Genomic DNA, 15837 nt, shown 5'->3' on the forward strand with positions numbered 1-15837 from the left:
TATAAGTAAATATTGCGCTGTACCTTTAAACAAAGTGTCACGGTGACGTCGAACGTGGAGGGCGTGGCCGCTCTGTGAAATGTCAGGGAGGAATGGCGCTCGGCGCGGTATTTTGAACAATCGCCTTTTCCTTTCCTCGGTTCACCTGGAAACGCTGCCCGGCGTTAAGATCTCGGGTAAGCACGGCTGCATATTGGCCCCCTCTACGCTTGACTGCAGCGTATCCCACCGGAAGCTGCAAAGTTAAGGACGTAAATAATGTTGAGGTATAATGTGCTAGCTAGCTCGGGTTAGCCAGCTCAGCAACTTCGCTAGTACAGTCAGTTTGTCCTGGCCGCTGGGCTGGCTTCATGAAGCTGCTGATACTGATCATAAAGATAGCCAGGAAGGCGCAGAGTTTCCCTAGAAATTATTATATACAGTATGACTAATGTTTACACAATTTGGGGACAAAATGAACACTTTTTTTCAATGTAGGATATGCGGCTAGTATTTTGTGAACCGTCTGGTTAGTTAACTTACTATAAAGTAAAAGCTTCAGCTGGACAATGACAGGTTATGGTCGGTCTAGTGACGCGGTTGTTGTTCCTTTAAGCGACTGATCCTGTTAACACAAGATGTGTAAATGATTACTGATGAGCACAAGTCGAATCAGGCACACAGTTGTATTGAAACACATAGTTACAGCAGCTTGAACTGGAATTGTGCCGCAAAATGTTTGCTTCTAAATGGATTTCTCAGGTGACAGGAGCAATTCATGAAAGCTAGCTTTGTTTACACTGTCAGTGTGTAGGAAGAGTATACCGCATCGTTGAGTACATTTACAACAAGTTTCTTATTAATTTCCGGCCTCGTTTCTACGTGTTTTTTTTTTTTTTTTTTTTTTTTTTTTAACGAGTTGTCTCTGTAAAAGTCGCCGTCCTATGGGGGAAGAATATGAAATGGATAGTGTTAGCCGGAGAGCTAACCGAGTTGATGACGAGGTAAAAATGGCGGATCTTTCGAAATCCAACTCCGGCCCGAAATAGTAACGCAACTAGCTTGACGCTTTCCCCCCACCCCCCAGTCTTTTACCCCACGCGACATCACGTCTCGGGTTGTTTTTAATGCAGACGGACGCAGCCCGCGTTTGTTGGCCGTCCTTCCTTCCAGGCTCATGGGGGGAAACTCCGAGCAGGAAGCGTGTCTGTGTGGAGTGAATATAGGGAGGGCAGAGGGGGATTCATGTATGAGCGTTTCGCTGGATTAATGTGGAGCAGAGTGCGGCAAGACAAAGATACGCCGGAGATAAACGGCGCGGCCTAGTGGACCCACCGTCAGCTGTCAGCGTCTGTCAAAATCAGCTCGAGTCCAAATGGACCTCCAGCTCATCACTGCGCTCATTTAATCTGCTAACATTACAGGTCAAGTTCTCAAAGCGGGCATTTTGGTGTCAACTCACTGCTAGCTTTGGCTTGGCTAGCTTTATGTTTGTTTAACCCTCCAATGGTTAAAGGCGGTGTGCCTTTAACCATTGGAGGGTTGTCTAAAGGCTTTCCTGTTCATGCACATGTGCATTACATGCAGCCAGTTGAATTAAACGACGTGTTCGGAAGTTGATAGTTGAAAGGTGAACCATTCTCTTAATTTCATCTCCATTGTTTTTGTTTCAGTTACCATGGCAAAAGCAAGGGAGGCATTTTGGATTACGGCGTTCACGCACAAGGCAATTCAGCGTGCTTTACAGAAAAAAACACACACACAGATAAATACATTAAAAGAGCTACCGTGCAAACGAAGTGTGACATCTAAAGACAAAAAGCTATTTGAATGTGAAACTATTAGAAAATACATCTTTGATAGAATAGGGTTTATGAGAGGACCATAGAAATGAACTCATTTAGTCTTGGTCCTTAATAAGCACGTCTCTGCTCATATTTAAAACCAGTTCCAGCATTAAATGTTCATTAGAATTTAAAGTTCATGAATCTTTGAAAATGTGTTCTTGTGTTATTATGCCATTACCACATTGCTTGAAAACGGTCTCAAAACAACAATATTATCGCTATAACTTATGAGACAGTTTATCGTCCAGTAAAATTATTACCATGACATTGCAGCAATAAAAAGCAAAAAATTGACATGTGGTTATTTCAAGATATTTCCATGAACTTCACTCAAGAACAGTTTTTGTCTTGTTTTTTTTTTTTAGGTATTTTATGGATTTGTTTCATTAGAGACTTGTATTCAGTTTTACTCTCGTTTTGAAACTTCTCATTTTTGACAAATCTAATAGAAATGTTGGTTTTATTATTATTATTATTTTTTTTTTTAGGTCTAAAGGAGAGCTAAGACACAGCAAGCATGGATGTGGTGTCACCGGAGCTCAACAGTCTCCTTCCTGATGAAATCATGGATACGGAGGCCATAGAGGAAGTCCCTCACTCCCAGTCAGAGCCCATGCATGACACGCCTGTCCCCATGGAAACAGACGCTCCCGTGACATCGGAAAGTTTAAACATCTGCTCCAACGCCGCTCCGGCGGAGCACGTCCAGGCCGTGACCACCGCTGCAGCTGCAGACTCCGCCCCCGGGAGTCAGTCTTCTGTCACGATTTCCGCTTCGTCGACCTTGTTCACCATCAAGCCCGCCTTGGCTACTTCCACAGCTGCGACCAAAACCACAGACAGCCTCACCGGAACGACGGTTTCCACGAGCAGCACGCAGAAGCTCGCGACTCCGTTCGCCTTTTCTGCCGCCAACCACCAGATCATTCTGAGTAAGGTGGCCTCGGCTCAAGCCACGGAGGCGGCGAAAGCTGCGGCCGCCCCGGCCCAAGTCATCAAACAAGAAGGGCAGAAACTTTTGGTCACGACGATAGGGAAGTCGGGGCAGTCGATAGTGCTCCAGTTGCCCCAGACAGGCAGCAAACCGCAGACTTCAGGGGACGCGAAGTCTCAGACGCCGCAGTTCAAAGTGGTGACTATTGATGGGAGAGAGCTGAAACCAGTGGTGGGGAGCGCTGGCAACCAGGTGACCACATTACAGGCCCATCAGCTGAAGACCATGCAGGTAATAATGCTTGGTTTGTGTTCATAATGCAACAAATTAAAGGAACGCCAACTGAGGATTTAACATGGCTATCGATGTATCAATGACCTGAGTTAGGCAGTTTCACACTCTGTCTTCTGGTTGGAGAATAAAATCCTGTCCGTTTTTTACCTGAGTGGTGAATGCACTCTACACAAACTCCAACAGGTCGTGATGACTGAAACCACTGACTGAAGACGAGCCAAAGTTTGCTCTACTATCAGTAACTGCGTTTCCATTACAAATGTGCACAAAACTTTGGTGATGTTCTGTCAGTTGTGAAAAAGCACAATGTTGCAATTGCTGCATTTCCATTAAATAAGAAATGCAATGAAAGTCACAAGTGAATTAACGTTTCTTCATGCTATAAGTCATTGAATATATGCTACAACGTCATCCTCCTACTACTTGCTGTCGTCTTCTGTTTCTTTTCTTTTAGTAACATCCGGTTGTTGTTCATAAGATTCGTGCGATGCAAAAAAGGGTTTCCATTGTAGTTTTATCAAGTATGCTAATTTTGATCAATTAAAAAAAACAAAAACGTCCTCCTAGCACAATTTTTTTTCTCTCCAAAATTGCCATGTTTCCATTAAGCACATTTATTTTCAGAATTCCAATTTGCGCAATTTTATGATCAATCGAAACGCAACTACTGAGGTGTATATAAAGGAGCCGAACGAAGATGCAAGAAGATACAGTGTATTTACTAGAGATGCATCGATTGCGGATTTTAATGGCCGATCATCAGTCTTTAAAACCCCTTAACTGGGGGTGCTGTGGTGGCGCAACGGTTAAGTACAACCCTTAGTCCTTGTTGCGGCCGTCGCAGGTTTGATTCCTGGCCTGGTGACGTTTGCTGCATGCCTTCCCTCTCTCTCTTTACCTACTTTCCTGTCTTGGCACTTTCAAATAAAGGCCACCAAATAAAAAACCCTTAAAAAAACTTAACTGTCACCCTTCGATGGATCCATGACAACATCAGTGTCCTCATGTTGTAGATAAGATTGGTTCCACATTTAAGCATCGTCCGATCACCCAAAATAAGGAAATCAGGGTGGACTTATCTGCACACCCCAATTAGTAATCCATGCATACTGAAACCACATCACTTCTCCATTACAGTTTATATTGGTCCAAAAAACAAAATCCAACCCGACCTGGTCTGATTAACTTCTGCACCCTACATATTTTCTTTATTTCCTCAACAGGTAAAGCTATCTACGACTATAATTAGATTAACACAACTTCATACAGCATTCTGCGTGCCGTATGTATTTTAGGCCGACTAAACACACCATAGACGCCTGACGCGAACCTGACCATCAAGCAAATAATTCTGGTTCGGACCATCCATCTAAACTCTACTCTTTATTAAACAGTATCTCTGCTCATATGCTTAACATGTTCTGTTTTGTAAATACTTTTTCACACCCAACAAGGGTTAATGGACTGCAGACCTGACGGGTATAGTAACCGTAGACGTTTGTGTAAACAAACACCTAATGGAGCCCAGCATACAGGGTTACAGAAAGTCTGTAGATTCCTGCTAAGATGCCAGATGTTTGTGAGTTGCAACCTTCTCCCCTGTAGTGTGGCATTTTGTCCTGTGGGACAAGCAAACAACTCTCAGAGGAGGGGAAGAAAAAGCAAAAACTGCAACAGCCTGTTAGCATGAGTGTGTGCACCCTTATGCTAATACTTGTTGGAGCGCCTTTTAAATCAGCCATCTTTGGTTGGAACCAATCGGCATCACACATCTCGTCTTTGTAATATTTTCCAACTTTACCCGGCAAAAGCTCTCCACAACTCTGATTGTGAGGACAGTTCTTATCCATAGCCTCTTTATTATTATTATTACGATTTAGATTTTTAGTTTTTATTTTTAAGTGACCTTACAGATTTTCATTATGCTATTGTCAATATAATATTTAAAAATGGCCTCAAAACAACAATAAAAATCCAATAATTATTGGGACAATTTATCTTCTAGCAAAATTTGTTATTGGGACGGGCCTATTCAGCACCACATTGCATCATTCTTATGCTTTCCATTTGAATGACATTGAATATATTTTTGCAACATTGGTGTAAAAACATTTGATATGAATGCATTAGGGTTTTTTTTAAAAAAAATTATTTATTAACAAACATCTGGTGTCTCCAAACTTTCTGTCATGTGGGCCAAAGTCAAAAGCGTCAGTACTTAAACACTAACATTACCAAAAATGTTGTGATTGAAAAAAAAGTTACCTACTCAACAATAAACTATAAACTATTATTTTATTAATTCTACTTTATATACAGTACAGACCAAAAGTTTGGACACACCTTTTAATTCAATGAGTTTCCTTTATTTTCATGACTATTGACTTTGTAGATTCACACTGAAGGCATCAAAACTATGAATAACACATGTGGAAATATGCACTAAACAAAAAAGTGTAAAACTGAAAATAGCCCTTATATTCTAGTTTCTTCAAAGTAGCAACCTTTTGCTGTGATTACTGCTTTGCACACACTCTGCATTTTCTTGATGAGCTTCAAGAGGTCGTCACCTGAAATGGTTTTCACTACATAGGTCAACCTGCCCTGTCAGGTTAATAAGTGGGATTTCTTACCTTATAAATAGTCATGAAAATAAAGAAAACCCATTTTAATTAGAAGGTGTGTCCAAACATTTGGTCTGTACTGTATATGCAGTACAGACTGTATATACAGTATATCACAACAGGATTGTAGATCCAAAACTTCAAATGTTTTTATGTCTTGTTTTTCTTGTCAAATCAAAAACATCCTGTTTGCTTATCACTCTGGGCTCAAATGGAGAAAACTAGAACAATATTTTGTCTATTCTCTGCAAATGAAGAGAGAATTTTGGTCAGTTTTTATTTGAAAAACACTTGCTGGACTTGGCTGAGTTTTAATACAGCAATTGGGCGTATTTTAAGGTGTATTTTAGACTCTGCCAATGAGGACATGCGGTCCTAGTTACCATAACGATGGAAAGAAACCAGAAGGCTTGGAAAGTGATGACTTTCTGTTCAACATTTTTGTGTGTAGATTTGCATTTAAAAGTTGTAGTTTTGTCCTTTTTTCTTTATTGGGGGTCCTCAAAAAAAAAAAAAAAATCAGCTGCAAGTAACGCTGATTTATTTATTTTTTTAAAAAAAACTGGTCTCGTTCTTTAGATCCCCAAGAAAACGCCAGCATCCTCAACTGCTCCAATCAAGTTCATTATCACAAAGACGGTCAACAGCAAGGGCCTGAGTCCTCAGACGTCGGTGACTCCTGTTATCGCAGGTAAGCGTCTCGTCTGACGCGACAACTACCTGCTGCATTCGACGCGTGTCTGCCTCGTTAATGCTCCGAGGTGCGTTTCCAGGGCGCGTGGTGACACAAACGTCTCCGGTGATGTCGCCGAAAACCATCACGCTGTCCGAGCCCCACAACACTACGATCCAGAGCGTTCCTGGCAAAAAGATCGCCATCTCGCCTCTGAAGACTCCCAGCAAGGTGAGCTGCTGGGGGATCTGCTGGGTTCAGTGGGTTCAGGCTTAAGATGGCGCTAAACACTGAGCTCTGAAGACCGGTCAGGCCTGCAGCTAACGATTATTTTAGTTGCTGGTTATTGTATTGATTATTCTGATGATTAATTGGTTAATCAGATGCAAAAATTGGCACCTTCTGCAGATTTTTCATCCAACCACGTCTGCTCGTTTCATTCGGTATTGGAAATGCATAACAAATTGCAAATAAGATGATTTAATTCCTGGGGGGCGTAAAGCCTGGTGGCCCGCCAGGCTTATAATACACTGGAGGAAACCCTGCACGATTACTGAGTTAATCATAAACTAATTTAGTAATCGGTTAATTGTTAACTCGAGTATAGACACTCAAAAAAGGCCAATTGCTAAAGCAGCAGCACACTCACAGCAGCAATTAAACTAACATTGTGCAAAAATTGTATGCATTTTGCTTTGAAGATTTTAAAAATAATATTCTTTCCATGTAAAAACGCTCCACTCAAAAATCAAGTGCATATAAAGACTAAAACTTTTTGGTAAGCACATTTTGTTACCCAATTGTTAATCAAAACACTAACCAACAGATCAGCTCTTCACAGTGTTGACAAGTTAAGCAGAAAGTTAAGTGTTTTTTTAGCTAAAATTATCAAGCATACGCTAAAGGAATGCTATTATTGCATTTCATGCAGTACAATATTAATTTTCCTATTTTAAAAAGGAATTGAAATATTTACATCCTTCAAGGCAGTGGTCCCCAACTTTTTTATTACTGCGGACCGGTCAAGACTTGGCAATTTTGCTGCGGCCCGGGGAGCATCAGATAATGCTTCTGCATGTTCGCGTTCCAGCTAAAGCCTTTTTTTTTTTTTTTGCCCCGATTTTCTCTTTACGACAATCTTACAACGTAATGCAGTGTGTGGTGTGTTACGTGGTGGTGTGTTGAATGTCTTCAACATTGTCTTGGCCCGATTATCGCAGCCTGTGGGTTTTTTCCCTGACTGGGAGCAGAATGCAGTCTGTTGAATGTGACAGGTAGCCAATCAGAAAGCACGATGACGTAAGAATGGAGGGGAATCCCAAACTGTTGACATGGGAACTGAGAATCCGGTGGACATCAGAGGTGATATGTGGAAATGTTTATTACTATATGTAAACGTCATTTTTATACATGTTTATTGTATGTGGTTATGTTTATTCAGTTAAAATTGTTAACTACAAACATAACTCCCCTCCAAATCATAGTGCAGTAAATAGAGCGGCTGATCCCGCCGTCTTATATCAAACGCCTTTTCTTTTTGTTTCGTCTTTTATCGCTTAAAATGAGTCCACAAACTATCACTGCTGCTTCTACATCGTCATCCATGTTTGATTATTCTAAATTCATGTATGGTATGTTGGTTTTACTGGATTTTCTTCTGGAATAGGGATGTTCGTGAGTGGAATCGGTTCGTGTGTGGTGTGTTGCTGCTGCCGTGTGGCTGGACACACGAACCAACCGAACCTGTTGGACTTTTATCGGCTCTGTCGTCACAGAGGTTTGGAAAATCGGCCGACGATCCTTAAATCAAGCCGTGAACCAGACCTAAAACTCACAAGCTACTCCACTCCTCTCATCTCGCCGCCCTAACGCTCTCTGACTTTGGTCGCTATGGTAACGTTTACATATCCCTTCAAAATAAGATACAGATGCGCCACAAAAACAAACATTTTACTTTCATGAAAATTTTAACTCACAATAACAACTAAAGGGAGCCCTGAGCTTGTTTCTCTGCAACGTGACGGTCCATCTGGGAGTGATGAGAGACAATGACACCAGAAGTGATGCACAGGGTGCTCATGGTCTCTACGTGGCGAATCAGTTTGAAGCTTCATTGCCTCATTAAGGAGCCGGTCACCAGATCATGCAGAGCTTGGAATGTGGGAATCACCTGCCGGGTTAAATCCATTCTCCTGTCTCTTCTCTGGGCTTTTCAATTCGCAAAGAAACTTTCCAAAGAATCTGATCTGTTTCTGACTCATTTTGCTGCTTGTGGCTCAATGTTGGCGTGCAAGACGTAACCGAGAATCCGGTTAAAGGATTTTCAAAAAATAAAAGCTCATCCAGACTCACATAATACATAAAACTGAAATATTTAATTGTTTCTTACGCGGCCCAGTACCAATTTTCGACCCGGTGGTTGGGGACCACTGCTTTAAGGTATTTCTATTGATGTTTAAAAAATAGCTTAAATAAAACAATCGACAGAATGTGCCAATTTCTTTCTATTTGATGAATTGTCAGAGTAATGGGTTAATCAGTAACTAGTATCTTTAGTTGCATCACTACGCTGATGCTATCTAAAGCAAATGGGTTAAGACTAACTAATGGTGTTTTAACTTTTTCCTAATTAAAATATTTTTTACCTTTTTTTTTGTTTGTTTTAGTATTTATACATCTTTATTTTTTATGTGTACCTAAAGAGAAATCGCTTTCGATTCAGATAAAACCTAGCTTAGACACTGATGTGTAAATATTTAATCCGCATGTTATTTGTGTCGTCCAGGTAACCGTGGTGTCAGTGGCTTCCCCGCCGTCCAACACCAGCCAGAAGTCAGTAGCTCTGCCCGTCAATGTAGCACTTGGCCAGCAAATTCTTGCAGTCCAGCAGTCGGCGCCTGCATCTCCAGTCAAGGTGGCCACCAGTCAGACGACGGCGCAGGTGAGGCCACCTGCTGCACGTCTGCAGAATCCTCTGCTCTCCCTTTATTCCAGTTACCGGTTTTCTGCTCAGTGACCCCCCGCATTTATTCACCTGAAACCTCGTCTTTTTTTTCTGAACCGTCTCAGAACATTAAGCCTGTCCAGTCCGTCGCCGTGGGAGGAGTGGGCGGCTCCCAGTTCAAGACCATCATCCCTCTGGCCACCCAGCCGAACGTGCAGCAGATTCAGGTGCCGGGCAGCAGGTTTCACTACGTCCGCCTCGTCTCGGCGACCACGGCCAGCGCGGCGGGCCAGCCCAGTGCTCCCAACACCAGCTCAGTGCCCACGGGTAAACTCTAAACTCCTTCCGCTCCCTCTGCTAATTCAGAGCTAGCTTTCTTGTGTTGGCAGGAAGTAGGGATGAAACGATTAATCGCGATGAATCGATTATTGAAATGAGCGTCAACAAATTCAGTAATCGATTAATCGTTAACTGGAGAATACAGTTAACGACTGCATTTAAGAATTTAAAATTTAAATGTTTATTTGTATTTAAAGTATTGTTAATATTTTATAATAGGCTTAAATGGTTAAATGAAAAATCTGCAGAATGTGCCAATTTTTGTCTTATCTGATTAATCGGCACTTAATCGATTACTAAATTAATCGTTAGTTGCAGCCCTACTCGGAAAGCGTGCCTGGACCTTACCGTGTGCGTTTTATGCTTTCCAGGTAAACCTTTAGTGGTGAACACCGGAGCGGTCAGAATGTCGGTCCCAGTCGTCCAAGCACAGACAATGAAACAAGTAAAGCAGACGGTGTATGCTCACTGGTTTCTGGGGGAGTTTGTGTGTGTGTGAAATGTTCCTGAGCTGTCCTCTTGCATTCTGCTGCCTGTAGGTGGTGCCTAAGCCCTTGACAGCTGCACCACAAGTGGTCACCACCACTCAGACGCAGCAGCGACTCATCATGCCCGCCACCCCTCTGCCCCAGATCCAGCCCAACTTCACCAACCTGCCCCCAGGGACCGTCCTCACATCTGCCCCCGGTGGCAGCAATGTGGGTTACGCCGTCGTTCCAGCACAATACGTCACACAGGTTCGTACTACTTTTCTTTATTCCTTTTCTCGAAGCATTTATAGAACATTTCTGATGTGGTAACGTCTTTTATTGCAGCTCCAGCAGTCGCAGTTTGTGACGCTCGCCAGCAGCTCTAGTTTTCCTGCGTCCAGCAGCATCCAAACTCAGGCCAAACTCCCTTATAATGGGTAAGATGGGAAAGCTTTTGTTTTATTTGGCTTTTATACTTATTGTTTACAGATTGTATTTACTCTATCTCTCCTGATGTTAGAAGCTACACTTGTTCTCTTTGTTTTGTCCGTGTTTTAATATGATTCGTTGCTTTAAAGCGTGTCGGCAGCAGAGACGACCTCGAGACCCAGAAAACCATGCAACTGCACCAAGTCACAGTGCCTCAAGCTGTAAGTCTGACTGGTTTGGCTTCGTTAAAGTGGTAGTGGGACATGTGTTCACTGTCGGGGTTCGTCCAACACCTTGAAAAGTATCGAATTGGCTATCATCACTCTCAAGATCTGGAGAAGGGTGAAAAACGGAACGATGAGTGAGGAAAAAATTAGAAAAGAAATTACACAATAATGGTTGCTTTTTAATGTATTTTTTATATTGAATGATAATTAAATAAGATTTTTATGCTTAAATTGCCTCATCACAAGATTAACAATTTTTTTCATTATTATTGTGGTTTTTGACAATCGATTGATCGCATAACAAAGTAACATGAACTCAAATTTCCATTCTAATTATTAAGATTCTTTTGTAATTTTGTTTAGAGACATTGTAATGCGTTTTATTTATGGTTGCAGGTGTGTGTGGTTTTTATGTTAGTTTAATTTATAGTTTTTGGTTGTTCTTTATTTTAGGATATGTAAAATGTCTTCCAGTGTTAAGTGTTGTTTACTAAATTAATGTTTACTGGTCAAGAGAGCGAGCATGCATTATCAATGCGTTCCATATTATATTACATAATTTTTTTAGGAGTTCCTCCAAAAGTTATGTAATATAATTACATAATTATTATTCACTCAATAATTGTGAGTTTATTGCTGTTTTTATTTCTTTCTAAATGTGGTCCAAAACATTCTATTTAAATGATGCTAACTCCCACCTGCAGGTGGCAGAATTTCTTTACTTCTGCTGCCTCAGACTTGATGTCAAGTTCCACTCCGTGATCCACATGGCGAGTAACAAAACGTCGTATTTACTGTCAAACGCAAACCCAGTAAAATTATTTTTTGCCCGACTTGCAGTACGGCACTTTTTTTGAACGGGTCCAACAAGAAAAAAACATCCAAACTTTCATACGAGAATTTCTAAAGTAGCACCGCAAAATCAGTGCGTGACTGCAAACAAACCCACACAATCAATTGCAAAAGCTTCTTGGAAAAGGTTAGAGGAGATGCAAAGCATCAAATTGAAGTTTTCTCATGTTTCCTCCCTCAGGTACTGCGACTGCTTTGCAAACGGAGAGTTTTGTAATAACTGTAACTGCAACAACTGCTTCAACAACCTGGAGCACGAAACGGAACGACTCAAAGCCATCAAGGTAGTTTCCAGGTTCGGTGTCTGCAGGGACACTGTCACTTAAACCGTTTGATGGATACTAAGAGGAAGTCTGTTTGTTTTTTGTTTGCTTTTTTTTTTTTTTACAGACCTGCTTGGACAGAAACCCAGAGGCCTTTAAACCTAAAATTGGCAAAGGCAAAGAGGGCGAGTCGGACCGCCGGCACAGCAAAGGCTGCAACTGCAAGCGGTCGGGCTGCCTGAAGAACTACTGCGAGTGCTATGAGGTTCGCGTACCTCCGTCTCAGCAGTCGGGCAGGAGTCTCATTCAAAAAAAAAAAAAAAAATCCTTTTTAATTAAGTTTTTCCTTATCTTGAAGGCAAAGATCATGTGCTCGTCCATTTGCAAATGCATCGGTTGCAAAAACTTTGAGGAGAGCCCGGAGAGGAAGACGCTCATGCATCTGGCGGACGCGGCAGAAGTGAGGGTCCAGCAGCAGACGGCGGCCAAGACCAAACTGTCCTCACAGATCTCAGACCTGCTGATGAGGACGACTCCCATTATATCGAATGGAGGCGGGAGGTACTCAAGCACGTCCATCCTTTTCTAACATTTACTTAAATAGAAATGCATCTATTTTTTTTTTTGCCATTTCATATCCAAATCAATTTTAAAAACTATAATATACAAAAATGTACAATTTAAAAATGCTTACTTTGAACTTTCCTGCTGCGAACAGTCGTTGCTTAATTGAAAATTTAACAGAGATTATAAGAACTATCAGAAATGGCGTTCCCCAGGGGCGTGTTCTCGCCACCCTTCTTCTCTAGTGTCCTCCAGGAGTGCTGGACGTTCTGTCTAACCAGAATCCGTATCATCACCTTTGTAAAATAATGGAAGGCGATTTTAATTTAATTTAAATCTTTATACCGTATCGCCTAGCCTACAGCTGCCACTGTAAAATAGCATAATCCATCTTAGCTCTGCAAACATTTGAACTTGAGGAAGAAAAATCAACACGAATAAACATCCCGTTTTGCTTAAACCTCTGTTTCTTTCTTTCCTGCCGCAGGCTGCCGTACACGTTCGTGACGAAAGAAGTGCTGGAAGCGACGTGCGAGTGTTTACTAGAGCAGGCCAAACGGGCCGAACAGACTCGTCAGCCTCAGGCGGAGGCGGAGAGGGTGATCCTGGAGGAGTTCGGACACTGCCTCATGAGCATAATCAGCTCTGCCGGGAAAGCTAAGACAGACTGCGCCTCCATCAACTGCTAGGCCGAACTCTTCTGGCTCTCTGTCCGCAAACTCTTGAACAAGGAAGAGCCGGACTCTCTGGCTGCTCTCCGGAAACGCTGAAAGCGGAGAGGTCCTCCAGACTGCCGGAGTTCAGCTGCATTAATAGGCTTGAGCTGGAAAACAAAAGGACAGAGCACACTGCCTCCGAAACATGAACTTCAGCCCGATTTATTGCCCTCTAAGGGCTCTCCGGATCTCTCCTCTCCTTTGTTTTTATTTTTTACACTCTATTCTTTTGCCATCTTGACGTTTTCCAAGAACCCCTGTATTTTAATGTCAACAGTTTATCTGTGTTTATCAGTAGATCTTTTTGATATTTATTTTAACAGATCTTTGTAATCAAGTGTGAGTGTTAATATGCAAGGTTTAGAGCTCTGCAGTCTGTCGATTATTAACCGAGGCTAGGCTAAGCTATTCCAGCAGCAGAAAGTGGAGATTTTCTACAGGTGTACAGAGAGAGGGAGACAGCTGAACACACTCAGACTGATAGAGTTCCACATTTTCCCCAGGTGCTCTTATATGCTTTATTAAATGCATACTGTACATGAACTCACAGCTGACTTGAGAAAACTTTAGGTCCACATGACTGACGTTCCTGCGCGTCATAATGACAAATTACCGGGATTTACACCAGCTGTTTTCGTCCGACTTAAAATTTTGTTTTAACCCTCCCGCGGTTGTAAAAGAGTAAATCAACACCCTGCGCGCGATCCGGCGGGGTGGCACCAGTACCGCGCGCGTGCGTGGCTTCGGGAACTGGCGGTCTCCTTACATCAACTCGGAGGCGTCAACTCTAAACGACATACCGCTGGCTTTGCTCGCGCGCCAACGCTGGCTTTAAAAAGCGCAACGACCGCGGGAGGGCTAAAAGCAACAGGTTCTCACTGCTCAGAAACCCAGAATTTAAACAGAACTTTGCAAAATTATACCCCAAATAAAAATAAACTAAGTAGGTTAAAGTCATACTGGACGTGCACATCCAAGATAACTTTTGTTCTGGTTTTGGAATAGCTTCCCAGGTTTACTGGCTGCATTTGTTAAAGAAAAAAATAAATAAAGCCATGCTACCTTCTGTTGCCCTCCCCACAAACAATCTATTTCAGGGACACACCGATATGAAAATTTTGGCCAATATCGATATTAACCTTCCTGTTATGGTTGATTAACCAATATTTTCCGTTGACATGGCTTCTCTACTTCAGCTCTGCAGCCCTCAATCCTGCCCTGTATCATGATTTTTATTTCAAGTAAAAAGTAGTGAGATACAAAAATTACACAGGAGTAGGTAGAAGTAAAATAAAAACTAATTCCCGTTACTCTTCCTTTACAGTATGTCATGATAATTTCTAAGTATTATTTGCATATTTGATACAGTTCAGATTATTATATCAACTTAACACTTCATAACTCGGTCTGACAGAAAAAAGTTACTGATTTCTTCAATTTGTATCATCAGTACAACCCCTCCTCCATTAGTAGTTCTCTATTTGTTTGTATTGCTTTGCAAAATTTCTTGTTTGGGCTTTGCTTCAACTCCTCTCTCATGCCATTCCATATACACCCCACAAATTGATACACATAATCCTCCTTGTAGTACGAACAGTGTTGTGTTTTTGTTAATTAAGTTGACCTCTTAAATTGTACCTCCTCTTCTCCGTCACTAAACATTTGTTGAATGTTTCCAGGAAGTAAACCGATTCTTGTTTTAAACGTAAGAACTGTTTTATATTTAACCACATCCCATAATTTTTGTGTTTGCTTTCAAAAACAGCTTAAATGCAGATTGTGAGCTATTCTGATTGAAGTGTTACCCCAAACTTCCACACTATAACTCGGGTACGATAATATTAGAGATGAAAACAAGAGGAGCCTTGTGATTAAGTATGTAACGTGTTTTGCCCAAAATTGAAATTGTCTTTGCTAGTTTTGATACAACTTACTTCATTTTGGATTTCCAGCAGATTTTATGGGCCAGTATCACATGGAGACACACTTCATTCCAAATACTCTTCCCACTTCAATATTATCAATTTATTATTTTTACTGTTGTATGTAAAGAAATATTGTGATTTTAAAATTACACATGCAGAGGTCTCATGTCGCCCTGGGTGGTTGCCCACGTCGCCCATATCGGAAACCGCCAATGGGTATAGTGTTGAATTTTGTCTGAGTTTGATTTATTTGAAACACTTCAGTTCATTACAACCATTTTTATTCTATTTTACAAACACGTCCCCTAAATCAGTGGTTCATATGTGGTCACCATTGTATTTAGTTAACAGGGTTCAACACACTCTTCACCACCAGACTGGTACGTGTGTCAAAGTGAAAAGCAAGAAGCTAAAGTTTCCTGAAGATTTAATTTTCTAATCTCACCACTTGATGGCAGTGTTCTTCCAATAGTGGTGCCTGCTGAACAACAGTACGACCAACTACGTCACCGTGCAGCTCAAAATGAGCCTTTTTGCGATAAATGATCATAACTCATGAAAATACTTTGCTACAATGAAAAAGAAACGGAACATACTGTAGGTATAACGCGTCTCGGCACATTCCAACCGCTAGGTGGCCGTAGCGGCAAAAAGTGAGTAATTTAGAGTTGGTTCGCTGCTAACCACCATTAATCCACAGCAGAAGAAGACGAAGGCGGAAAACGATGTTAAGGCCAACGTGCAGCTGCAGCGTTTG

At 41.7% G+C, this 15837-nt stretch overlaps 1 protein-coding gene across 3 annotated transcripts; it reads left to right on the forward strand.

Moving 5' to 3' along the window:
* The first annotated feature begins 34 nt into the window (after positions 1-34).
* Positions 35-14829, forward strand: lin54 (lin-54 DREAM MuvB core complex component). Of its 3 annotated transcripts, none has more exons than XM_023338623.1 (14): positions 36-176; positions 2315-3051; positions 6258-6369; positions 6452-6582; positions 9137-9292; positions 9421-9622; positions 10006-10079; positions 10174-10371; positions 10450-10541; positions 10683-10754; positions 11794-11896; positions 12003-12140; positions 12234-12436; positions 12927-14829. In XM_023338623.1, the coding sequence occupies exons 2-14, from the start codon at positions 2344-2346 to the stop codon at positions 13126-13128; spliced, it is 2391 nt and encodes a 796-aa protein (XP_023194391.1). In that variant the 5' UTR covers positions 36-176; positions 2315-2343; the 3' UTR covers positions 13129-14829. The 3 variants fall into 3 exon arrangements, with proteins under 3 accessions (XP_023194393.1, XP_023194391.1, XP_023194392.1); XM_023338624.1 differs by lacking the exon at positions 36-176 and adding an exon at positions 937-1403; XM_023338625.1 differs by lacking the exons at positions 6258-6369; positions 6452-6582 and having other exon boundaries at positions 35-176.
* Positions 14830-15837: the final 1008 nt, after the last annotated feature.

This window comes from Xiphophorus maculatus, chromosome 8, assembly GCF_002775205.1.
Source record: "Xiphophorus maculatus strain JP 163 A chromosome 8, X_maculatus-5.0-male, whole genome shotgun sequence".
Taxonomy (NCBI): domain Eukaryota; kingdom Metazoa; phylum Chordata; class Actinopteri; order Cyprinodontiformes; family Poeciliidae; genus Xiphophorus; species Xiphophorus maculatus.

Bases quoted from the DNA above. Each gene is read 5' to 3' on its own strand.
- lin54 (XM_023338623.1), top strand. From the start codon at position 2,344: ATGGATGTGGTGTCACCGGAGCTCAACAGTCTCCTTCCTGATGAAATC. The intron at 11,897-12,002 runs GTAGTTTCCAGG...TTTTTTTTACAG, and splicing joins AACGACTCAAAGCCATCAAG to ACCTGCTTGGACAGAAACCC. The intron at 12,437-12,926 runs GTACTCAAGCAC...TTCCTGCCGCAG, and splicing joins ATATCGAATGGAGGCGGGAG to GCTGCCGTACACGTTCGTGA.